General features: G+C 31.8%; 1 protein-coding gene across 8 annotated transcripts in view; it reads right to left on the bottom strand.

Annotated features, from left to right (window-relative positions):
* Positions 1-11,182: 11,182 nt before the first annotated feature.
* The window catches only part of LOC143253288 (uncharacterized), a 142,587-nt gene continuing 126,246 nt past the window's right edge, over positions 11,183-27,523 (bottom strand). For 7 of the 8 annotated variants that reach the window (XM_076506906.1, XM_076506908.1, XM_076506903.1 and 4 more), the window contains 7 exons: positions 27,338-27,433; positions 23,441-23,530; positions 19,853-20,036; positions 16,561-16,615; positions 16,288-16,408; positions 15,474-15,572; positions 11,183-12,711 (listed from right to left, as the gene is read on the bottom strand). In XM_076506906.1, coding sequence (XP_076363021.1) covers positions 12,589-12,711; positions 15,474-15,572; positions 16,288-16,408; positions 16,561-16,615; positions 19,853-20,036; positions 23,441-23,530; positions 27,338-27,433 — 768 coding nt within the window. In that variant the 3' untranslated portion in view covers positions 11,183-12,588. Of the gene's footprint in view, positions 12,712-15,473; positions 15,573-16,287; positions 16,409-16,560; positions 16,616-19,852; positions 20,037-22,028; positions 22,102-23,440; positions 23,531-27,337; positions 27,434-27,523 lie in introns of those variants that run through there. The other variant, XR_013029490.1, reaches the window with a different exon arrangement.

Below are 27,523 nucleotides of genomic sequence, written 5' to 3'. Positions count from 1 at the left end.
GTACTTCATCGTTGCTATTCTAGGTCTGTCATTATATGCATCTACTGTACTGAAACCTTGCAGTACTGAGGCAGTCTCATTCTCGCTTCGCTCTCAAAGGGGATCGAACTTCTTCAAGGCCAGGCAAATGCTTTACCAAAGTCTAATCACTTTTTAACAACTCAAACTATCGCGTCCTTTTCCTCATATAAAGAGAGACTCATTCTTAGGCTTAATAACAGGGTCGTGAGGGGGCTTTACCTTAGACGCTATTTTTCTGTTGCAATCTCATCTTTGTATCTTCCGGGTACAGAGTCAAACTATAAACGTCTGGTAACTGAACTAGAAGACAGACCAACTGGTAACTTTATATAAAACTTGAACTGACCAAGCACAACATCAATGATCATTTATTCATTTGTTGTTGTTTTTTTTTTAAACACCATCATAAAATTCTAGACTATGTATTGTTTATTTAATAATAAGTAGTCTGTGTTCTAAGATTTTATTATTACGTACGCATAATTTCAAACATGAAATTTTCTTTGTTTAACTTTTGTTTAATTGATCGGCGCATTTATTTGTTTTGAAACAGATAACAACCTCATAAAACCAGAAAACATCCTGTTTATGTTACGGTGTTCCTTGTGCTCTATGCCTTCAGGAGTGTACAGTTTTATGACACCGGTTACTAGAAGTGGAATCAGCTTGTTATATACTATCAGACTTTTGAAAAGAAAGCAACAAAATTCTCATTAACAACTCTTAAACTTTATGCACTTTCGATGTAGAAGTCTTATATCCTTTGATACCCCTAGAATAATCTACACACAATGTTATTTATTGTTTGATAACATTCATTTTTGAGAACAATTACTTTCGGTTGGGAGAAACTCAGCAATCAAATTAATGGTGTTTCATTGGTACCAGAATGCTGTAAGTTTTGCTTTTTTTATATTATTAACGTCTATAAATGTAACGTAAAAAAACCTGACCGTATCTCCAAAATCATTGGTGACTTGTGAAGAGGGTCGAAAGAATTGTTTTGTTTCTTCTGAATTTCGCACAAAGTTACTCGAGGGCTATCTGTGCTAGCCGTCTCTCATTTAGCAGTGTAACACTAGAGTGAAGGCAGCTAGTCATTACCACCCACCGCCATATCTTCGGCTACTCTTTTACCAACGAATAGTGAGATTGACCGTCACTTTATAACGCCCCCATGGCTGAAAGGGCAAGCATGTTCGGTGCGACGGGGATTCGAACGCGCGACCCTCACTCAGATTACGAGTCGCACGCATTAACACGCTTGGCCATGCCGGGCCCGGGTCGAAAGTAGAAAACTGGGTACAAGATATAACTGTGGAATAAATCCTTACCACAATATTTTATTCATCACTCACAGAGTAAGTAAGAAATGCTCTCCCAGAATCTGGCGAAGGTTTTAATTAAAATTCTTAGATGAAATAGGAACACCTAGGTACAGTATCACACTATGAACCCGATGGTCCATGGTTCGCATTATGTTGTCGCATAATTGCGCTCTTCACTTTGGAGCACACAATAAGTGTCAAGTCCCACTTTATGATTGGATAAAAGTATCCAACGAATTGGTGAGTTGGTGTTGCTTATTGCTGTTCAAAATTAGGGCCAGGTAGTGCACTCTATCCTCGCGTAGCGTTGTACGAATTTTTAAAACAAAGAAATCAAAACACAAAAAATATAGGTTAAAAGAAAATACATAGAAGCTTTTTTCATTAGATATATAGTGCTGTGTAAAATTGTTTAGGACAATAGAATATTTTATCATTCTTTTCATTTTATGGGGCTGATTCTTCCATGTCATTAAGCATAAAGTTACACAAAGGACTATCTGTGCTCTGCCCAACACAGGTATTGATATCCGGTCTCTAGAAGTATAAGTCAGCATACTGTGCCGCTGGGAGCCTACAGAATGTAAAATTTAACACTATCGGTGCTTCACAGTATGCTGACGTGGCAAAGCATACGTGTCAAAGGATAAAAAGTTGACAGAGATTGAACGTGGCAGAATTGTCGAGGTGTAAAAGTAAGGTCTCTCTCAACGTGCCATCACTGGTGGGATTGGGCGTAGTAAAACTAATGTTGCAAATTTCTTTAAAAACCCTGAGGGATACTGAACGAGAATTTCAAGTGGTTGGCCCCAGAAAATTTCGCCGGCGTTGAGCAGGAGGATTCAACGGGTTGTCCGACTAGACACCAGCCGATCGTCGAACCAGATTAAGGTCCCTATGGACGCAAAATGCAGCTCAAGAACAATAAGACGGCATCTACGAGAGAAAGGCTTTGAAAACCGTAAACGTCTTCAAAGGCCACTTCTCCTTCCACACCACGAAACACCTCGGTTAAACTTTGCTGAGAAGCACCAAACATGAGACGTAGAAAAGTGGAAGAAGGTTTTGTTCTCTGATGAGAAAACATTTAACTTGGATGGTCCAGATGGCTTCCAACGTTGCTGGCACGATATCCCACCAGAGACATTTTCTACACGACACAGAGGAGGAGGTTCCATCATGATATGGGGTGTTTTCTTCTTCCATGGAACAATGGAGCTTCAGGTTACACAGGGGCATCAAACAGCAGCTGGCTACATTGGCATGTTGGAGAGAGCATCCTTATTGACTGAAGGCCCTCGCTTATGTGGAAATGACTGTATCTTTCAGCAGGACAACGCTGCAATCTACAATGCCTGCAGGACGTTTTCATGGCGATTAATGTGATTCTTTTGGACCATCCAGCGTCTTCGCCCGAACTGAACCCCATTGAAAATGTTTGGGGGTAGATGCCAAGGGAAGTCTAGAGAAACGGATGTCAATTCTAAACAGTACATGATCTTCATGAAGCCATCTTCACCACTTTGAATAACATTCCAGCCAGCCTTCTGCAAACGCTTATATCGACCATGACAAAGCGAATGTTTGCAGTTATTCGCAATGACGGCCATGCAACTCACTACTGAGACCTCTTGTTAAGCATTTCCTTCCCTGTTTAGAACTTCTTTTTCGTATGGTCTTAAACTTTTGACCAGCTAGTATTTAGGCTAATTTCATAGTGTTCACATTTTCCCTATTAAATGCCAAGAAAGTTTTTCTTTTTTATTTTCCCTTTTCTTATTTTCATCTTTCGAAGCTCTACTCAAACAAGAGGTTGAGTCTAAGAATACAAAATGCATATTTTTTCTTTATGTTCATTGGCCTTAAGATTTTGGCCAGCAGTGTATATATGGGTTGCATATGTATATTTATATGTTTTTAATCCTTTCAGCTGAGTTTATATTTATGAGTTTCATATAGTTTTACGATTGTTATGAATGTTCCCTAGTTTCTCGAGTTCTTATATAATACCTAGCATATATATATACATATATGTACTCGTGCGTGTGTGAATGTGTGTGATGAATAAGAGGAGCTCTATGAAGAAACATATGCAATTAAGCATATAAATTAATATATGCTTTAATTTTTTTATTACGAAGAAGAAATTACTTTGTTGTTGTAATAATCCTTGTGACAGTTACTGTTTATAAATGTTGGTATAAACAATACCTTGGTCAATGTTATGTCTGTCGTATCTAAGCTGGCCTGATGATCACTGTATTGGGCGGAAAGACTTTTTCCCATTAGATATTGACATATGTAGCTTGATTGATATAATATTTTTTGCTTTCACTCATTAGTTCTTCAATGTGTCTGTCATAAGCAAACAATGTTCTGTATGTTAAAGGTTTGAAAACTATTTTAACACAGAGAGAAGTGTTGTGCGTGACTTTAAAGGTTAATTGCAGGGCTGTTAATCAGAAAGTGGAAAATTAATATCCCACTGCCTCAAAATCGCGCTCACTCTTTGGAGCTGTGAATACCTCACTACAGTGACGGTCAAATCCCATTACTAGATTATAATAACCCTGACAGTCTGTGTTGAGTGCTTATTGAGGAGGTGCTTCCTGTCTAGTTTTTTAGTACAAAATTAGGGCAACTTTTCGTGAATATCTGAAAAACAAACTGAAAAGAAACCTGTTACTCACATAACTCATAGGGCATCGAGGTAACGACAAGGTTCGGGTTCTATACTGCTCATAATATAGTACTGTTGTGTTTTGTATAAAATTTATGATTGTGTATAGTCGATATAAAGCTAGCTATGCACCTAGTCAGTGATATAAGTATGTTCCCGCAATTGCTGTGAAAGGCGAAGAAAAAGGGGGCTCGAATCAGCCAGAATCGTAACTACAAATATAAGGGGTCCAAATACTTTCTGTGCAGGGAGGGGTACATCTTTTGTAGTTACACTACTGCACCTAGTTTTAGGTTTTCTTTTACAAACATCATTCACAACCATTCTTGCGTTAAGATTACAATTGCCTGTCTATAGTAACACTGGAAGAAATTTTGTATCTGGATTTTTGAAAGCACGCTCTGGTTTCCAAATGGCTAATACAAATAACGTTTCAATTAAGATGCTTTGTATTGTAACCGAGATGGACTGATAAGTTCTTGTATTGAGTGACAAACAACAAATAAAGTGCATTTTACAAACTTTTTTGTGTGTAAATGTGTACCAGATCGAAAAGAACGAGGTCGAGAATTTGAAACTAGCACTTACATATGAGCTGGTTGTGGTTAGCAGATATCTACCAATACTTCTGCCTATTATAATATAACAATGTTTTATCCTTTCAACTGTTTTCAATATAGTAGTTTAGTGCTAGTTAAGTGTAGCTTTCAGTTTTATCACATGAGTGCTCTATTCAACTCCATTCTCTGAGTGCACGTAGAGGTTGCATTTTCAAGCAACTTTTAACAGCAGCTTGTATTAAAACAATGTTAAGGAAACATCTATAGCAGTGTATGCTTATAAAAGATTTCAATGTTTTTGAATGGAAATACTCTATAAGAAAATAAAGCAATTATATTAATAGATACCTGTATAACTATCTGAATTTCATTTATTACTGATAATTTCATCCACTCATGGACATTTCACTTCAGTTGAAATATCTTGCACTAATCCTACTGAAAAACACAAATACACCTGTTTTGTCGTATGAAAGCCGCCACCAGTCTTCACTCTGGCAAGTTTGTTCCTTCATTCTCTTCTGTCACATGATGGCTTATCCCTGTTATTGACATGTAAGCTCTTGTATGTGCTAATGCAGGCCTCAACCACCCTATACGTTATTATGAAAATTACAGGAAAACTATACCCTCGTCTACGGGGAGCAAGAACTCCTTCTCAAAGATAAACATTTTGGCAAACAATTTGTTAACACGTCATAATGACAGTGTGATAAATATTTGTCCCAGTCGATTTGGTTGGGATTAATGTACGTAGCAAGCATGTGCTTGACAGTGTATATTACATGCTATATTAAGCTACGAAACTGGGCCAATGAGAGAAAGTGCAAGTATTAACCATATCAAACACTTTACATAATTCAGGAAATAGTTATAAAAATCAGCTTCAAGATTCTTGTGAATTTGTACAAGGGTTTTGAGCAGGGCTATCTTGTGTGATACTAATACATCAGTCACTAAATGTGCTGACGTATCAACCAATAAACACATCATTTATATGCAAAAACGGCTCGTTTGGGTTGAGAAAATATTTTACATAGAAGAGCGAACAACGTTTCGACCTTCTTCGGTCATCGTCAGGCTCACAAAGAAAGAGGTAACTGACCGGAAGCTGACCACATGTTTGAAAGGGGTTGTGTAACTGAGTGTCGGAATGTAGAGGGCGGTGTTAGATGTTTGAATACATAATTTTATTTTATTAATATAGGTATAAAGGCGTTCCTTCATATTGGTTTATTTTGGGTTTAAGTTGTTGTATAAGTAAGGCTTCTTTAATTTTACGTTTGTTTCTTTATTTAGTATTTGAGTGTTTTCTATGGTTATGTTGTGTTTATTTGACTTGCAGTGTTCGAAAACGTGTGAAGGTGACTTTTTTATGTTCTTTGAATCTGGTTTCCATTTTTCTACTTGTTTCTCCAATATAGAAGTCGTGGCAGTTATCACATTGTATTTTGTAAATAATGTTGGTGTGGTGTTTGTCAGTGTAGTTTTTACATAGTATAGACCTCAGTTTTGTGCTTGGTTTTTGAATAAATTTGATATTAACTGGAATGTCATATTTTGTTACTAATTTTTGCCAAATGTTGCTTATTTGTTTGCTGATGTCAGGAATATATGGTATACAGCAGTATATGGTTTCGTGATTTTTTGATTCGTGAAATATATTTACTTTAGTTGGTTGATTTTGCTTTCTGTCTAGGTGTGCGCGTATAATGTTTTCTACGGTTTGTGGAGGAAACTTACGGATGTTGATGAAGTATTGTTTTATTTTGTCTAATTCATCGTTAATTTTATCTGGTGAGCATAGTTTTATGGCTGTGTTTATTTGGTTTCTTAGTATGTTGAGTTTTTGTTTTGTTTCATGTGCTGAGTCCCAAGGAATGTATAGTCCAGTATGGGTGATTTTTCGGTGGACTTCTGTTTTGAATTGTGTGTCGGTTCTTGTAATTTTGAGGTTCAGAAATGATAGAAACCGTAGAAAACATTATACGCACACACCTAGACAGAAAGCAAAATCAACCAACTAAAGTAAATACAGCTCACGAAACCATATACTGCTGTATACCATATATTCCTGACATCAGCAAACAAATAACCAACATTTGGCAAAAATTAGTAACAAAATATGACATTCCAGTTAATATCAAATTTATTCAAAAACCAAGCACAAAACTGAGGTCTATACTATGTAAAAACTACACTGACAAACACCACACCAACATTATTTACAAAATACAATGTGATAACTGCCACGACTTCTATATTGGAGAAACAAGTAGAAAAATGGAAACCAGATTCAAAGAACATAAAAAGTCACCTTCACACGTTTTCGAACACTGCAAGTCAAATAAACACAACATAACCATAGAAAACACTCAAATACTAAATAAAAAAACAAATGCAAAATTAAAGAAGCCTTACTTATACAACAACTTAAACCCAAAATAAACCAATATAAAGGAAAGCCTTTATACCTATATTAATATAATAAAATAAATAAAATTATATATTCAAACATCTAACACCGCCCTCTACATTCCTACACTCAATTACACAACCCCTTTCAAACATGTGGTCAGCTTCCGGTTAGTTACCTTTCTTTGTGAACCTGACGATGACCGAAGAAGGTCGAAACGTTGTTCGCTCTTCTATGTAAAATATTTTCTCAACCCAAACGAGCCGTTTTTGCATATAAATTTCTCAACAAGTGGGTTTCTCGACATCACTGAATAAACACATCAGTGTAGTTGATGGCCATTAGTACATACAAGTACCCTCACTACATCTCCAAGGGTGGATTACTGTTGTAGAGGGTTATTCTCTGTATGGGAGAACTAAGACTTCTATGCTAGTTTGCACTGTTTAACCTTCTTGACAAGTACCACATTCTTTACAAGTCTATGATTATGTCCCTTAATGCTGGTCGTTCCTGCTCAAGGGAACTTTCTATGTTAGTTCTTTAATAGGATATGCATCACCTGTATTTACGTGATGTTCTGTAACTGATTTCTAGGGTTACTTTCTGGAGAGGAAAAACCAACAAATTTTAGTTGGAGTTAACCCTGTTTAAGTCGGTTTTATCTCCAAGTAACACACATTGTAAAATTTTGAAACCAGCTATGAATGCCTTGGCTTGAATGTGGCCAAAAGAACCACTTAAACTTTAGCACATGTGTGGATCAACTTCGTGCCACCCAGCTTATGTGCCTCAAAGTGCTAGAGACATCTAGTTTGATGATTTATTAAAATTTTAGAGCACACCTTCCTGACTCATTACTACTCATACAAGTACCAAAGTTTATATGCATCTTGGTAATGTTCCTCAATCTAAGTTGAATCTCTTTCAATATGGTTTGTCATCACTACGGCAAAAAATGGCTTCAACTTTCAAGTATCTGGACATTAAATGATTGGATATGGTCTTCTCTATGGTAAGACATTCCATTAACATTTCTGTCTTGTCCCAAACAATAATTTACAACTAAATTATGTTCCTGCAATTTTGTTATCCAACATGCTATCATTCTGGATTTTTGAGTTGACCAACCATTTCAGTGATGCATGATCCTCTGGAATAATGAGGTTTCTAGCATACAAGTAGTATTTATAGTATTTTTACCAATACAACAGTTGCAAGAAGTTCTTTCTTGAACATATTGTACATACATTCAGTTGTCATTAGAGATAACAAGCATGTTCAATTACATCAAGCATGGCTAATTCATCTTAAATCTGAGGTAACATTGCTCTGATTGCATTGTCAGTGTAACTGGTATCCAGCGAGATCTCATAGCCCTTTTGTGAATAAGTCAGCACTGAAGTTTGTATTAAAACATGCTTCATGGACTGGAATACTTTTTCATATTCCTAACTCCATTTGAGTTAAATCTCAACTTTAGTGAGAACCAATAATGATATGGTGATATTAGCCACAAACTGAGAATTATCTTGCACTGCTGCTATTCTGCCAGGGCCCATGGTGATTCTGTTTCTACCTGCAACATGATCAAGAAGTTCTACTTCTGTGTGCATGAACATATATTTTGTTGCTTTCAGTTTCAAGCTTTTCTTTGTCATCCACTGGAATACTATTTTGAGACCCTAAGCTGCAAACTCAAACTTTTAACTAGTCACCAAAATAATGTTGACATAGATCAGGAAATTCTCCAATTGCATTCACATTAGTGTAATTATCAGTCTCTCAAGAGTACCAGCAGAGTTACACAGGCCAAATTGGACTACACAAATTCATAATTTTTTTTAGTGCTATATAAAATTAGGTCTGCTCTTTTCATCCAGTTTGAACTACTTTTCAATGCATTCAGACTTTTTATCTGAGTGGTAGAAATGTGTCAAAGAGTTACTATTTTCACCTATTCCAAATCAACTCCTCTGGAGTCTATGATCCTATCTTTTAACATATGTTGTACCTTGATGCTGGTTTTTAGTACTCCAGAAATTTCTGTGTGTTAGTTGTTTAATAGGATGTGCATAACCTGTATCTGTGTGATGTTCTTTGATTGTTGTTTAACCAAACTGGCCATCTCATTCCATGAATGCAATGGCATATTGAGCCAACAAGTCACAGAGTTGGTGCCCCAGCATTGTCTTTGTTTGATTCTAAGTAGTGACATCAGATGTGTTTGTTACTGTGCTACAAGCTTTGATGCTATATGACAGACACAATTCAAGCATTACTGTTAGTCTCGGTTACTTCCAACTAACTTATTGTGCCAATGCCCATTCCAGCATAAAGCTGGATAATTTACCATCCATAATTGCAGGACAACACTGAGAATGCATTTATCCTTGGATATATAACTGCAATAGTTGATGCTCCTTTGTTTCTGGAAAGAAACAGCTACTTTCATGCATTTGTACTATAACTGGAGATAACAGACCATGGAACACCACACGTTATATGGAGGTACTGTGAAGTCTTCCACATACACTTGTGCAGTCCACTCTTCTTGGGTTGACTCTCCAATGGAAAAGTAATTTATTAGATACCAATATTGGTGCATCATAGTTCCATGGTACAAGGGTGATTAGTTAGCCTCTAGCTGGGCTCAAGTTTGGCACAACATGAAAACCTGGGCAGGATGGTCTTTTTAAAATACAACCACAGCTGCTAATGATACAGTATTCTCTCTTTCTTTTGCAACTGGTTCAAAGTTACTGCTTCATATTCCTTTGTCACCGAAATTGTTTCAGTAGCAGTGAGATGATTTCACACCCAGGTGGCATGTGATTTTGTCATTGGGTAATCTGTCACAAACTTGTCAATGAGAATATCTTGAGGATCTGCCAGGAGTCATTGTAAGGGTAAATCTTATCTGCACCAGTAGTGAACCTTTCTCTTTCATTTCCCTCTTTTGAGCCTTGAACTTGAGCTAATGGACTGCTAGATTTTCCTTGGGATCAAATCTTTGATCCAAGCAGTTACTTACCTGGAATACTTTAGAAAGTTGTCCTTTGCTGTGTTTTTCTTGCTCATGGAGACCCAAATCTGTGGCCATACTTTTCCCTTGTGACCTTCTTTCTTTTTTGGCCATTAACTGACTAAGTTGTCTTTGACAATATAGGTATGCCATGGCAGGCATGCTTTGAATATTGTCCAAGTAGTCAAGTCTGGTCCACAGCATCACAAGAATCTGTCTGTTGGCTCTGCATGACTCCACCTTTTATATGATCCATGGTTGTCTTGGCAGTATACATTATGCTCAAACAGACTGACCACTCTTCACAGTTAATCCACTTCACCATTTGGTGTTTGTTGTTTAATGTACTGGGAAGATAGTTCGTACTGGGGGACTCTGTCTAGAAAAGGTCTTTGTGGTCTCTCCTTGATATTCTTGGATGGGTTTTGACCAGAGCTTGGATTAAGTTACTGTGGTTGGCAAAGGTCAGACTTTCCACTTCATCTCAAACTCACCAGATGCCGCACCACTACATCAGTCCTGTCATCCAAACTACTCCCAGTGTTGATCCCAGTGTTTTCAATTAAATATAACGAAAATGTCTATTAATGGACATAAATTATATCGGTTAGCAGTAAGTATAATTGTAACTAAAAATCACATAAAATGATAACATACTGGTAATGAAATAATAAGGAAAATTATTTAGTTATCTGACACACACAGTTTTGGTGGAGCACCAGTCTGACTGAAATTCCTGTATTTGTGAATTGAATGTATGAGAAATGCAGAAAATAGTCATGTAGCTAGTGCAAAAGTATGTTTACTGAAGACTTCTGATCATTTAGTTTTGGTGGCTGGATAGCCAAAGAAAGCATTGTGAAGGGGGTAATTAATGTAGAGTCCCAAATTATTTTACTTTGACTTTGACAAATGTCAAGGTCATTAATATTAGGTTAACTATAATAATAACATTGGAAATACTTCTTTCTGAGTCATTGGCTGCAACAAGATAAAAGATAAAGTCTTTGTAGCAACCAAATATCATGATATATTATTGGAATTATGGTTGAAAGTACAGTTAACAGTGAAGGTACACAACTGATATAACAGTGCATTCTAAACTTATAAGTAGAAATGTATGAAAAATACATGTATTTAGCTATACTGATTACTAGGATGATTTTTTTATTTCACTCTTAATCTGATTAGAAGCTATTTATTATATGACCATAACTACACTCACTATCACAATATTGTTTATAATAATTCAAAAATAATTGTTACACAAATTTATTAGTAAACTCTATTTAATGGCTTCTCAACAGAAAAATGCATGAATGGAACTACTACAGTTTTAAGAGAAATAATCTGTGAATTGAGGTATGTTTTACTATTATTACTTCATTTGTTGTTAAGCACAAAGTTGCACAGTAGGTTACCTGTGCTTTGCCACCTGTTGGTAATAAAACCTCATTTTTAGCATTACAAGCCCTCAGGCTAACAACTGAGTCACTGGGGAGTTATGTTTTAGCTTCATTTATGTGCTACTATGAAAGAAAGGCATTGATGTTAGTTTGCATACAGTACTTACTGATTACTTTTTGTTTTGCTAGTCATGTAACACCCATGTTTATTCTTTAAATTTGCTGCCATTTAGTTACTTGTACAAGACTATTACAATATTAGGCTAATAACTGTTTTTGGCTTACTTTTTTATACAGCAATTCTCAATATAGTAATGGTAAATATTTATTCAAGGAAACTGCATCTCTTATCTTTACATTTGTTTCTGAAAAAAAATAAAATTTCAACCACAAGTAGTTGAGAATACATCACAATGAATTTCTTAGCACATGAGATACTTAAGAAAAACCCTGTTATGGCACTGCTAATAATTCTTCCACACTAAAAAACCATACATTAACCAATAAAAGACATGGAATAAAATATCCTAAACCAATTAATGTAAAGAATTTCTCGTATAATTTTCCATTTATAATTATTTAGTAATGTCAGAATCAATAAATGTGATCATTATTTTGAATTATATTCCTCATGAGACAACATGATTAGGTTTACCAGATATTCAAGCACTACATTTTTATTCCATCCATGCAAAGATCTTATAAGCCTTCATGACAAAAATATAATTAATTATAATAATATTTTATCAGCAAAAGATGTTCACACCATAATAAAAATCTATCTTAGTTTTGCTTCTTAATCAACTCCCAAATTAAATTAAGTTACAGATTTTTTTAACGAGCATCAATCCCTTAAGTGTACTGATAAGCCTTCTAAACGTTTCCTTGAAATAAAGTACATCTGTGGTAAAATATAAAAGCACTTTTTCAGATAGTACCTAGAATCTGATGATTTAAAGCAAGGTTAAAGTAAAATGTTAATATTGATTATGAAGAATATTAGTTAATTCTTTGACTATTTATATGCACCACTGTATTATTCTTAATAAAATAGATTTATTTTCCATTATCTTTGGCTCTTTAATGGTCAGTGGACAAGCACAAGGTTCCAAGTTTGCTTTCTTCACATATATAAAACAAGCTATAGTCATTTTACTTGGTCAATAAGTTGTAACACAAGTCACAAACACGCAATGGTTTCTTGGCAGAAGGAATCATAGCTACTTTAGATGAACATTCTTGGCAAAAGATGTTTCCACAATGTCTACAGTGGTGCTGAAAAAATCAGATATATTATACATCATTTACATATTTGAATGCTCAAAGTTACATATACATAGTTAACAAATTACCTACAATAAGCCTAAAATTTTGTAAAAGTATGTAACATATTAAAGCATCAGCAAAGAAAGTTTTTCTTTTTCTAAAACCAATGCTCATATATCTGAATGAGTGACATTCAATTTAATTTCTTGAATGATTAGTTAAGATAAAACAAAAGAGGTATCAAATAATATTTCAAGAACAAACAAAACGTACATGTTAATATTTTAATTCATAAATATGTTTTTCCCTTATTAGCTTTATTTTTTCATATGAATTATCCATTAGTATAGTGTAAACAAAATCAACCATTTACATAAACTCTTTTATGATGGGTCACAGGTTATAGCCCATTTCATCACATTTGTTGATTTGCATTCAAAATTTTATTGAACTACTATTTTATGAATTCATGTCAATAAGTGTGAAATAAAATTGTAGATTATAATTCAAAGTTAATATTATACATGAGTTAATATCTTAATTTAAAAATATTAAAAGAACACATCTAAATATATATTTTAGTGAGACATGTGGTATGTTGAATGCAGCACTGTTTAAAATTAGATGTCTGTGATGTCAAAATATTAAGTCTATAATTTCATACAAATATTAATATTAACAAGTTAGAATATAAAATAAGAACCTTGTATCTTTTATTATGCTGAGATATGGTTATGTACTAAATAAAACACACTGGCCCCATTCAATTATTTCCATTTTTGAAAACAGTCCTTTATATACATTTACTAGATTATATAACCTTTGAATAACCAATTAGCATCTTATAATGTCCCCATAGTGGTTTTCTCAGCTATTTTAAACTGTGAAAAGACACACATATTCTTTTCATCCAAGTTTTCAAGGAGGCAGGTTGTGTTTTTCGTCTGCCTAAAGATTAATATTTTTTTAAAAATACATCTTAGTTACTACGCTAATAAATTATAGTGGAATTCTATGCCATCGGCATAGTTATTTACTGCATTTTGGTTATTCAACTGTATGCATATAAAACCTAAAAAAAATTTTGTTTGATCTCTTCCATGTGCAATATTTAAAAATGCTTAGGAACCTAAGTACAAAGATCATAGTGAGAAGGGATAATCGTTTGCTTTATTCTTGATTTATTGTTCTATATTTTAAGGAAAACAAGTTCAATAATTTAATTCTAAATAATAATAATCTATATGCATATACAAGGTCTGATCAAAAGGTTCTGAGACTTCTTCTGTTACAGGTGCCAGCACAGAGACAGTGAGCTTCACTGAGGTGTGTACAAAGTACAAATAGTGATCTTCCCCATGAACAAGCCATTTCTCCACACCTTATACCTGTGTTGCAAAAAACGTGTTCAAAGACAGATGCATCTTTTGGCCCTGTCATAATAAAAATAGACAAAAAGAATGATGCCTTCACACACTGCTGTGTCTCTTCAAGAACTTTTGGCAGAGAAAAACATTTATGTGATACCACACCTCCTATATTCTCCCGATCTTGCCCCGTGTAATTTTCTTCTGTTCCAAAACATCAAAGTTAAGTTGAAAGAAAAGAGATTTGATGACATTCCAACCATCCATAGTAATGTGAAAGCAGAACTTAGCTGCATAACAGTTGAAGACTTCCAGCATTGCTTTGAAAATGGCAGAAATGTTGGAACAAACTGGGGGAGATTACTTTGAAGGGGATGGCATATGATACTGATGTATGTACATTATTCTTTCGAATAAAAGTGAAGTCTTAGAACTTTTTGATGTAATAATTACACACTTCTTATGTAATAATCGAAATGTAACTGTATATTACAAAATACAAGTCCACTAAAACAACCAAGACAGGGAAGCCTAAAGGCCAGTTTTATATTACTGGATACGTAACAAGTGCACATGCATAACATTAATGCAAGTTATGTAATGTTAGCTAGGTATGACTGGAAGGTCAACATAATAAATAATAATAAATATATATGGAAACATATAGTGTTATGAGACTTGATATATTTAAACTAAACATTTGTACTTTTGTGTTATAATATGTAGTCATTCTAGCACAAAAAGAGCATAATTTATATTTCCTAATTTTTTTATGAAGATTACAAGGTTGGTCAAGTGACAGACCCCACATCGTTAGAGTATAGAAACTAACATTAGATGTAAAGTTTCACTGAAAACAAACATCTGAAATATATTTAGGGGGTTTTGGAGATTATGCAAATAATATTTGAAATTTTAGGGATGAAGAATAGTTTTCTAACCATAACATGAAATCACTTTGGACTCAGACTATAAATGAATTAGTCTATTTTCACAAATTAATCTTTAGTAAAATATTTCATTAAAAAATCTGAGTTTTTCTATACAAAATACTTGTAATCTTTACTGAAAGTCAACCAAATTTTGTGAAGAAACATGTATCAAAAGTTATAGTGCAAATATTTAATGTGTGCAAATGTGTAGATGAACTCATGTATGTTATACTAAGCCTGTAGCATAAGGATTAACCAGAACAACATCTATCAACACTTGAAATAATTTTCAATCAATCTTAATTTTTGTTTTTTACTTTCATTAATACCTTTTCATATAATTAAAAAACTTAAAATATCTTAAACTGATGAATCTTTGGTTTAAAATAGTTTAAACAGGTGGTTATTAATGACATGATACTCCAAATTTTTATGGTTGTAATATGAAAAGAAGTAATAAGTACTTCCTTACCTTTCGTACAGTAACCGTGAAGGTTTTCCCACATGTGGTACAATGAGTAACTTCAGAATCATCTGCCCACTTCCTGGTCATGTGTTTTGTGTTCTCAATCTAAAAGTAGATGTTGAATGTTAAAGATTTTTTAGTGAGTAGGAAGGTAACTTTATAAAAAACTAAAATCTGTTCTTTACAAATAACTTTGAAAAATCAAAACAGGTTTCAATAGTTTGATAACAATTTTGTAAATGGCATACAAAAAAGGTATAATATTGTAAGTATAGACCATAGTTTTTTCCTATGAATTTTAAATTGATCCAATATTTTAATTACTATTTCTAATTTGAAAGTCATTTAAGGAATTAAAGGAAGTATAATATCTGTTAAATGAACAGATAATTTTTTAAGTCAATTAACTTTTAGTTTTTCTAATGGGTATAATAAAAGATAATTTCCATTACAGTATCTGTCTGGTGCCATTTTAAATAAGAAAAAACTGAAAATCTTTAGAAATCAAAGTTCAGAACTTATGAAATATTTTGATGGAAACAAAACAGACGTTTTTGCAAAGAAAATTACAACATTTAATGTGGAAAGTTAAGTGACCATTCATTTCTAGTTAAACAATATTCAAATAAATATCTTTTTCCAAGAAATTTATTAACAAGTCTTAAGGCTAGTTTGGGACTCTGCTTTTTATTTGTACCATGATACAAATTAATCTATAAATTGGTTATCTTCTTTCTTTTTCAGTAGTTTTGTTTTTAAAAGACACTTGATAGAAAACAAAATGTAGCAAATAACGATGGCACAATATTTATAATGTTACCTGTAATGTTTGGTTTTCCCTCCCTAGTTCTTGCAATGCTGCTACAGTGTCATCATACTTCCTCCGGAGTTCAGTTGTCATCATTCGTAGTTTCTCACACTCTGTTTCACTATTTAGACATCTACAAATATCAAGATAAAATGCAAATGAAGGATACATTGGTCATGTTACGCTTTTCAAAACTTCTTTATAATACTTTTATAGTAAAATTCCATGCTAAAATCAGATTCATCTTTTATGCACTGATAAAAACAATAAGAAAAATATACATACCTTTCTAAGAGTACTCTTCTTTCATCTAAAGCATTATCCAGTTTAGCTTCTAATTCTAGGGTATAAAGAAATAAAATAAATGTAATATATGAGGACCCTTTCATGCTCAACCATGAACTACAATACTTTGTACCACATCATGTATACTACACCCTTACAATATTTGATAACATAGCTATCAAGTCTTTCCTAGTTTTCTGTGATAAACAGCTATGAGCTTAATATTTTTTAATGTTATGCAAATTCAATTTTAGGAAGGTATGATAAAGGTTTTGTGAGAACAGCCATTTACAAATTTATAGACTTGTTCAGTAAAACGTAGCTAGAGTAAGTTTCCTTTTAGTTTTCAGACAAACTGTACCAGTGAAGTAGAGTACGTTTACTGATACAGTTTGTTTGAAAACTAAAGGGAAACTTTTACTCACATTTAAGAGGTGGAATACAATTTTGTTATGAACTAGCTTTAACTTGGCCTAGGATGCATTATCTCAAAAAATTATATGTTCATCTAATTTCAATACATTATTCATTCCCTTGGATCAAAAAATTGTTTCTGGACTTTAAAAGCTCCTTTTACAAATTCATTTTCTTATAATAAGTAGTATACCTGATACTATTCAATAAGGACAGACTACTGTAGGAGTTGTTCTGTGTTTCTTTATTCCAACACATTGTTTAATAAAGTTGATACTCCATTCTAAAGATCATTTGTTGTTGCTTTACTCCAAAATGTTACTAGCTAATATTATGACACATTTTGAAGTATAACTATTTGATACTTTTAAAACTAGAAAAATGGAATTACTGTAACATCATAAGACAAAATTTGTGTTATTTTTTCATGCTACAGTCTAAATCATCCAATTCATAATATGATATATATTATCACATGATCACAATTATCACATGCTTACTCAGAAAAAATTTCACATATTAGTTATTAAATACAATTTTAATTACATGTGCACATATTTTACAAATATTTTTCATATATTAGTAAAACAGCAAAAACATAAGATCATTCAAAAAATTTTAACAGAACATTTATACACAGGAAAATTTCAGAAAAAAATATTACATTCTTTTACAACAACTTACTCACAATGACCATAAATGTAGTAATGAATTATCTCTTAAAAATTCATCTCATAGAATATTTGACAAACTTTACTGTACAAGCATTGAGTAAAATACATGTTATAAAAATAACTAATGTAGGAAAAAAAAGTCTTAACTGGTATTTATCATAAACTGACTACTAACTATATATCAAACATGTTTAATAGTTTTTTCCTTTTGAAAATTCAAATATGGTTAGCTAAAAAATGAAAAGAGTAATGAATTAACATAACAGCACTGACTCTCCTGATAATCAATTTTATTTGGTATGATGATTAGAAGATAGAGAAAAAAATTATAAATACTTAAGCATTTAAACTTGATCTATCATGTTAACACATTCAGAAGTCGAGAAAAAGCAACAATAACAGATGTACTGAGGTACTTAAAGCATTTTCCCTAGAGTCACTAGATTAATAACAACAAGGTATCATTATCTACATCCATTATACAATAAAGATAATTTAATGCCTAACACACTAGTATGGTAAATAATTTAGATTGCCTGATTGAAGGGAGTAGATTCGATTCTTTAAAATAAAAATGCATTTTATCAATAAAATAAACATAATGGAATTTCCACACAGAAAAGTCAGTTAGTCTGCATGTTCATATGTTCCAACATTTTAATACACAGAGCTAGAATAAAAAAAAAAAGTTTATAAATATGGAGTTATAAAATTCATGTTTGTAAAAAATACATAAATCTATCAGAACCTTAACAGCCACTTTACCTAGAAACAGCTGCAGTACTTTTCTCAAAACTGAATTTTATACCTTCTTTAAGCAATATAACATTCATCATCTGTGATAACATTCATGAGTCAAAACTACAGAAGTAAATACAAACACAAAATGGTTCATGAAAAGAAACAAGCCTCTTATTCCAATTTCACAAAAGGAAGCAGTATCTTTCTTTAGTCATGAGCACACACATTTTTTAAATTTACTTCACTGTTGATCAATTACAAAGAAAAGAGCATTAAAAATAAATAACCACTTTATTTCTTTTCATGCTAAAAGAGAAAAAATGGGTTGACCAAATTTATACTTACCGAATTGTGAGCTGGTCTCAGCTTTGTTATTTTATAAAGTTAATCATTTTCTCTATTTTTACAAGTGTTCAGTATTACTTTAGGGACCTATAAATGACTAAACGGGCTGAAATTTGAAATTTTACTTGAACATTGCAAATTAGCAATGAAGGTCACTTTTGTTCAAGCTTAAAGTAATGATTACAAATTCACAAGGTAACCCATAATATGCTAGTTTGACTAATGTGAAGAATGAAACAATTACTTTCCCAATATATAATTACCTAAATATCTGGTTATTAATATCTATTATTTACCTAGAAAGGCCAAGACTTCAAATACACTCTCAAGTCTCTTGATTCATGAAATACATACCTAAAATTGACATTCCAGGCTATAACTACATCAAGATTAACTTAATAATCAGACAGGAATCAGACATTAAAGGTAATAAATGAAAAATAGACAATTACTCAAATTCAGCATCTATCATACATAGAAATATTCATAGTGTATCTAGTAAAAGATTAAACATATTATAAAAATTAGCTCTAAATTTAAATTTTACCTTATGTGCAACATTAGATGACGATGGTTTGGAATTAAGCACAAAGCTACACAATAGGCTATCTGCACTCTGCCTACCATGGGTATGAAAACCCAGTTTATAGCACTGTGAGTTCACAGACATAATGTTGTGCTAATGAGGGTGCAACATTAGAGATGGATGATTAGTGGTATAGTGGTATAAATTTAAGTAGAAAATATTTAACTGGATAAATACAAGTATTTTTTTCCTTTTCCAAGGCTATAGTAGTTTGTTTTATGAGTATTTACTGATGAAAACAAAAAGATGTAAAAATCAGAACTTTGTTTCTCATCTTTACAGTACGTATTGAAACAAAAATTGCTACTATTTAAAATAAAACTTTTCATACAAGTTTCTTCAAATTGTCAGAAATCACAAGCAGCACTTGTTTGATTTGCACAGACTGACAAGGAGTATGACAAAGAGCAATTCCAATTCTGAGATAAATATTTCTACTAAAAAATAGCAGTGGCTATTCTTACTAATTGAGAAATTCAGCAAATAAATAAACTTTAAATGAAGGATAAAACTGTGAAGAGCACCTACTCACCAAGTTTATCACCACTGAGTTCATCAACTTTTTTTTCAAACTGTTCACGCTTGGACTGTTCGTTTAATAGGTCTTCTCGAAGTGTGTTCAGATTTTCATTCAGAATGCTCTTCTGTGTTTCACACTGTGCTTCTTTAGCCTCCCACTCCTCCTGTTGTGCCTGTTTACTTTGAGTTTCTTGGGCCTGTCATGTAATAAATCATAAATCATACATCAATTTCATTCTGTAAGCAACTCAGTTCTTTTCATAGATCAATCTACTAATTATCAAGAAGTTCGGATAAAAATTAAAGTAATTAAGGCAGTTAATTTAATGTTCTTATCTAATTAAGTGATGTAATGCCATAAATTAAGAATTTATAACAACCAGAATTAATTTAATCAGTAGATTTTTACCCTTGATTTTATCAGCATTTTTAGTTGTAATCACAAAAACATCATACAAGATTCTTCCAGCTTAGGAGACTTAGGTTAGCCCTAAATTCATATTCCTTATAGACAGAGCATGTTGGAATTTGGTAGGTTGTAGCATTCATTAAGAAACATTTAAAGAAAAAATATGGAAATGAAACATGTAAAATAGTTATCATGCAAAGAAAGAGAGTGGGAGAGAACTACACAAAATAATGAAGTAAACAGCCTTTTAAAAAAACTTTAAAGTAAATAGTTTTATACCTTTCCATTGTGAAGGATTATTAACAAAAATCAGTAATTTTTACATTAATAAGAGTGTGATGTTAAAACTATCTATTAATAACTACTGTTTAATTTTCTATTCCACTACTTACCAATTCAATACTCTTTGCATATAAACTGCACAAGTTTGTTTTGAATTTTGCACAAAGTAAAACCAGGATTACCTGCTCTAGCAATCCCTCATTTAATAGTAATATACTAGATGGAAGGCAGCTAGACAACACTATCCACTTACAACTCTTGTGTTACTCTTTTACTAATGAATAGTGGGATTGATCACTACTTTATGATGCCCTCATAGCTAAAAGAGTAAGCATGTTTGGTGTGAAGGGGGGTTGAGCATTCTAACTAACAGGCCATAAACAGTATACTAAACATGTATTCATATATACATGATACATGCATATCAACAACTGCTGGTAAATACTGTGAGCTACCAGTAAGAAAAATATTTATATTTATATATCCTAACAGATCTAAAAGCAATTTTTTTAACCTAATTTTCATTTAACACCATCATAAAACAACATACATAATGTCTATCATTTAGCACTGGAAAATAAAAATGATCTATAGTTATTATCACAAAATAATGTTATCAAAGAACTATGTGTACATTTTTATACAATAAAAGTTATATATATATTAAAATTACCTGTTGGTTAATGATATTTTGCAATATTTTCCCTTTCACTGATAATATAATTAAATTTATTATTTTAAAGTTTGTTGCTGGTTATTTATCTATGAAGGAGTCTGTGAAATACCATAAGATATTTGCATGTTGTGAGGAAACAATGGCTATTACATGTTCAGAGGTTAAAGCAAAGATGATGTAACAGCTATTAAAGAAGTTTTAAAATGACACTTTTTTTTTTAAATGCACAGATTGTTTTGTTGCACACTGCCTACTATGCATCAAAGCACAAAAAAACATTTATCAACTTCACTGCATTATTTAAGAATCCACAATGTGAATGTAATGTCCTTAGGTGAAATGTACTTCAATGCTAAGGCTGCCAAAGAGTTTGTAAGTCTTATATCATTGATAAGTTGACAATATATTTACATAACTTAGATTTCATACATATTTATTGTGATGGATCAACTGAAAAATCTGAAAGACTATAACAATTATATGGCACATTATAAGAGAAAAATTATAATTAAGCACAAACTACACAATGGGCTATCTATGCTCTGCCTACAATGGGTATGGAAACCCAGTTTCTAGCAGCATTAGCCTGCAAACATACAGTTGTGCCACTGAGGGTGCAACATCAGAGATGGATGATTAATGATATTAATCTATAAGCAAAAAATGTTTAACTCGATAAATACAAAGATTTTTTTCCTTTTCCAAGGCTATAGTAGTCTGTTTTATGAGTATTTGCTAATGAAGAGAAAAAGATGTAGAAATCCCTGCAGTCAGGAAGATTGAATGACATTTTGTTGCTTAGCACACTAGCCAGGAACTTACCTTCAAATTTCGTGTTAAAGCCATTTGTAAATGGATACCATCTCTAAGGTTTTGATGTTCATCTTATTTATATCTTAAATGGTCAGCAAAGACAAACAAGGGAGTAGGAGAAGTTGTACAAACCATGGAAAAAAAAATTCATCAAACCAGAAAAAGCCAGTGATACAATGTGGGTGGATCATAAATAAAAAACCATTTTCAAACTAACTTTAAAATGGAAATTTATTATTATGCATACAACATGACACTACATAACAAGTGATTAAGCTACAAAGTCATATTACAGTCGTGTCTTACGATGAGCACATCCTATGACAAAGAAACAGAGGTATTTCATACCTTTTCCAATTAAAAACTTTATAAAGTTCTGATATATTTACATTTCTATCACCTGTAGGACCTCCTAAATAAATATGAAAGGTTTCTCACAAATAAAAATATTTTTTCTTTTATTTTCTCTACTCTAACACTAAATGTAGCAAATCCAGCAATGTAGGATAGTATTAAAAGTTGAAATATACAAATTTTGTTTCTTTCTTATATCTGGCTTTATTCTAATTAGTCAATAAGACCATTACTCATTGTTGTTTTCTACTTGAAGTGTATGATAAATACACAAAATTTAAAATTAATTAATGACTATTTTGTTAGATAAAGCTTTAATTTAACACTTGGATTATTATTATCACATTTGTTAAAATTTAATGTTTTGGTATAAATCTTCATATAACTTTGCATTTTAAAAAGATGATTGGTATACTTGTAGAGAAATAAGTTAAATTTTGCTCCTGTACAAATAATTACCAGCAAAACATTGTTCCAAATATTAAACAATTATATATCACAACTTTAATTCCTTTAAACAATTCAATTATTACAGAATTTGCAAATCCTTCCATTCACACGTACACAACAACAACAAAAATTAAACATATCAGATTTACATTTGCAATAATCAGGAAAACCAATAACTTACATTACAACAAACTTAATATTTATTATCACATTTCAACAAACACAACAAAATGGCAATAATTATCAATCCTACTCAAATTCACATGATAAATCCAACAGTATAACTTATTAACACTAATCAATTATATGCACACAATCACCAGAAATACACTAACACCTTTAACACAATATTTCAACAATTATCATGCTCAGTATACAAACAATCTATAATTTTCTGGTTACCTACTGGGAATTACTTTCACATATGTAGAACATAATCTTAAGGGGGAAAAAATCCTCTTTGTTTTTTAAAAGAAAAACAATTTACAATTACAAGCTTTATCAAGTTTGACAAGTCTTAGTTAAGAAGCAAAAGGATTTACATAAATTAAAATGCTGAAAGAGTTCAAACAGTTGCAGGGAAAAAATGTTAAACACAAAATCAAAGAAGTACTTACAAGTTCAGATCGCAAGTCATCAGCTTCTTGTTTACGTGCGTTCACAGCTTCCTCCAGTTTGTTTATTTCTTTCTTATACCTGGCATTGTTCTAGTTAAAAAGAAGACCATTCACTATTGTTTTTTGCTTAAAGTGTGTGTGTGTGATAAATACCTAAAAGTTTAAACACTTAATTCAAGACTACTGTATGTTGATGTCATTTATTTGTATTTATTTCTCAATTCTCTTTCCTCCAAATTCATCCAAATTTTTCTTTTACTTCTAGAGAAGTTCTTCATTTTTCAACATTGATTAGGTCAAAAATGCATATGTGTTTGTGTGTGTTTTTCTTATAGCAAAGCCATATTGGGCTATCTGCTGTGCCCACCTAGTGGAATTGAGCCCCTGATTTTAGCACTGTAAATCGAAAGATTTACCACTGTCCCAGCAGGGGATAAAGTGCATATGTCATAACTTTTTACAGAGTACAAAGTTTAATTAAACTACTTTGTTACCACATACAAATAAACTTACCATAAAAATATATTAAAATTGCATTTATTAACTACAAGTCTTAAGTTTTTAATTTTATAAAATAAAATCCTCAATCTACCCTAGTGTGAGAATTGTGAGGTTTGTTCTCTAGGTCTTCCCTATTCTCTAATTTATTTACCATGCCCCTGAGACACACAAAATTTAAGTTAAGCTACACATTATCATACAGTTATACTCAAGCAAAGAAAATTTTAAAGCCTTCAGTTTTATTTGCTTCCAAAGCCATAAACTAGAAAATTGGACCCCTTTTTTCATACCCACTTGTTACATCCTTTACTTTACAGATTGTCAGTAGTTCTCTCCGACCTTTAATACTATATTATTTTTAACCAATAGGAAGCCAAAGTTCTAATCCATCAAATGACATATTATGTTACAGTGTTGTCTTCCAGATCAACCTTTATTCTCACAGGAAAGACACTGAGAAGTTTAGCTGAATTTTTAATGGCTTGTATTGCACTGTTAAAAAGCTGAAAAAAATATAATACTTACAGGACATTGTCTAGTTTTTACATTATTATTCTGTAATTTTAGGTAAAGCAGTTACTTAAATATAAGCTTAAGGATATTATCAAAAGTCAACAACAAAGAAAAAAGACCCAGGTAAGTACTATATCTTTTGCTTTTCATGTGTATTCTTTATTTATTATTGTACTAGTAACTAAAACGTAAAAATTAGCAACTTATTAGTATAGATAAAGTACAGTAAATATTAATAATGTTAGATATACATAACTGTTTCAATTCAAGTTTAATCCATGCATTAAAATTTACATAGTTTACATAGAGTGGATGTCATATTTGGTTATTTTTAGAAACAATATTTTATGGCAAGTTTCTTTATGAATCATACATTGTGTTGTTCAATTGTTCTTAATTAGCAATTGTTTACAAATAATAAAATTTATTCATGGGGTATGGTTGTGAGCAGCTCATGCATTATATAATTTCATAGGGTAGCTTAAGCTACACATTTCCCATGTGACTTACAATTTGTGTGGCAGGATTATTAGTCAAACATGATTTAAAAGGTAACAAAACAATAAAATTAAGTATAAATAGATGTATACTGTAACAAGTTTTAAGCTATTTAGAATAAACAACTATGGCTTCCTGTTACAATATGCAGTCATTCCAGACAGAAAAAAAAGTAATTTAAAATTATATCCTAATTCTTTTATGACAGTTATAAGAAGGTGAAACTAATTGACCCTGTAAAGAGTTATAGTATAGAAAATAAAAGATCAAATATTAAGTTATTCTTAAAATGACAACAACAAAAAACATTGGTGTTTATTTAGAAGGTTTTAGGGATTATACAAATGAAATCTGAAAGTCTTCAGATGAAGAAAAATATTTTCAATCTTAACACGAAAATTACTTTGCACTTACAGCAGTCAACACTCTTATGCCATAAAGTTAGAGAAAATGTTTTAGTAAAATACTTAATTAAAAATTTTGATTTTCTGCCCACAAGATATTTCTAATGTTTACTGAAAGCTTGCCAAATTTCATGAAGATGCGTAAAGTACTTTCACAGTCATACTATGTATATCACCATGGTTACAATGTTGTGCAAACACTTAAGCCCATTGTAGTAAGGTTAACCTTAGGTGAACAGCACTGGTACATTGTACCAACCAGGTTTTGTGAAATTATACACAGCAATGCTTGCTATAGTTTTAAATACACTAAGTGTATCTTCACAAAATTTGACGAAGGTTTAGTAACTTTTACAAGTATTTTGTACACAATAAAGCTACTTATTCTAAAACATTGTCATTAACATAAGAATCGTACTGATTCCATAAATTCATAAATACTTTATTTAATAAACAGCTTTATTGTGTACAAAATACTTGTAACATTTACTAAAACTTTGTCAAATTTTATTTTATTTACTCTAACATTAATTGTAGCAAAATCAGCAACTTAGGATAAAAGAAAAAGTTGAAAAATACATAATAAATATAAATTACTTTTTTCTTCTTTCTAGAATGACTACATAATGTAAAAGAATATTATGCACTATTTATTTTAACACCAAAAGTAATAAAATTTACAAATATTGATTAATTTGATTTTATTGCTTTAGAGTTAAGTTGTCACAGAGTATCCTAAAAGCCATTTATTTCAGTTGAACAGCCTTGTAAACAAACTATTAAGCTATAAGTTCAAGCACAACTATGCCTTATAATAAGTAAATGCTGTAACAGAGAATCAGAAGTTCATTTTTATTTTTCTTTCACTTAAATTTTATCCAACCAAACAAGTTTTTAATTTTTACATTTTAGTTAATTTTATAATAATAAATTAAAAATATAAATATAAGAAAATTAGTGCTTATGTTTTGTTTGTAGTTATGCACAAAGCTACACAATGGGCTATTTGTACTCTGCCCACCATGAGTATCAAAAGCCAGTTTCTAGCATTTATAAGTCTGCAGACATACCACTGTGCCACTGAGGGGCCAGAATGTATGTCTGTTGGAAAATGAAACTCTATAAACCTACTTTTTTGTAATGAAGTTGTTGTAAAACAATTTTTATGGCATTTCAAACACGTAATTTATACTAAAATAATGTCAGGAACAAAAAAAGAATGTCTTATGACAACTATAATTTAATATACCTAAGCTATAAATTCTGTTAGGTGGCTGATAATAACATTACAAAGATACAGAGAGAAACTAGCACATGAATAAACAACAACTGTGAAGAATTTAGAAAACTTTCTTTCTGTTTGTTACAAATAATCCATTAGAAAATTACTGCCATCTTTTGGAAGCCAGGATGTGACAGGATGAGTGAGAAACTTGGAGGTTGTAAACTGACATTATAATTAAGCAATATCTATAGCATAAGTATATAATTAGTGTTAAATTCAAAGATCATATAAGGTTAAAATGTGTTATGTGTGTCATGTGATACACAGAAGTGAAGATTGAGAATTAAATGAAAGTTTCTTTTCAAAATTATGAAATTAAACCTTAATTATTAGTAAAATTTTCAAATTATGAACTATGTCTTAATGTCAAGTTTAATTACATAAATTTAATGGTAAAACTTAATGTTTGAATGACATTAGCACTTTCTGAAAATATAGTTTATCACCAAATGGAATTGTTTACGAAAATGATATGCTAACTTTTATCACATAAGGCAAAAAAATAATAAAATGACTCAATAATAATCCCAATAATATATAATCCCCAAATTAGCCATATTTTATGCCTTATACAATTACCAATGAAATAAAACTTGCAATGAATTAAAGTATCATCTTGAGTACTGTGTGATTATAAACTGTTAAAATATGGCACGTTTCACAATATTTTCCTGTACAGCAAACAAAAATTATAACCTGCTTTAATTCCTCCTTCAGAGTTTCTACTTGAGTCTGTAAGGCCATCTTTTGTTGGACCATTAACTGTTTGGCTTCTTTCAAATCTGCAGCTTTCTGGAAAATGTACATCACCAAATGTACATATTTCCAGAAAAAAATACAAAATTATTTTGTGACAATCAAAATTATATACTTTAGTTTCAA

Source organism: Tachypleus tridentatus, chromosome 6, assembly GCF_004210375.1.
Source record: "Tachypleus tridentatus isolate NWPU-2018 chromosome 6, ASM421037v1, whole genome shotgun sequence".
NCBI lineage: Eukaryota > Metazoa > Arthropoda > Merostomata > Xiphosura > Limulidae > Tachypleus > Tachypleus tridentatus.
The sequence above is the reverse complement of the archived record's forward strand: the minus strand, read 5'-3'. Positions and strand labels throughout refer to the sequence as shown.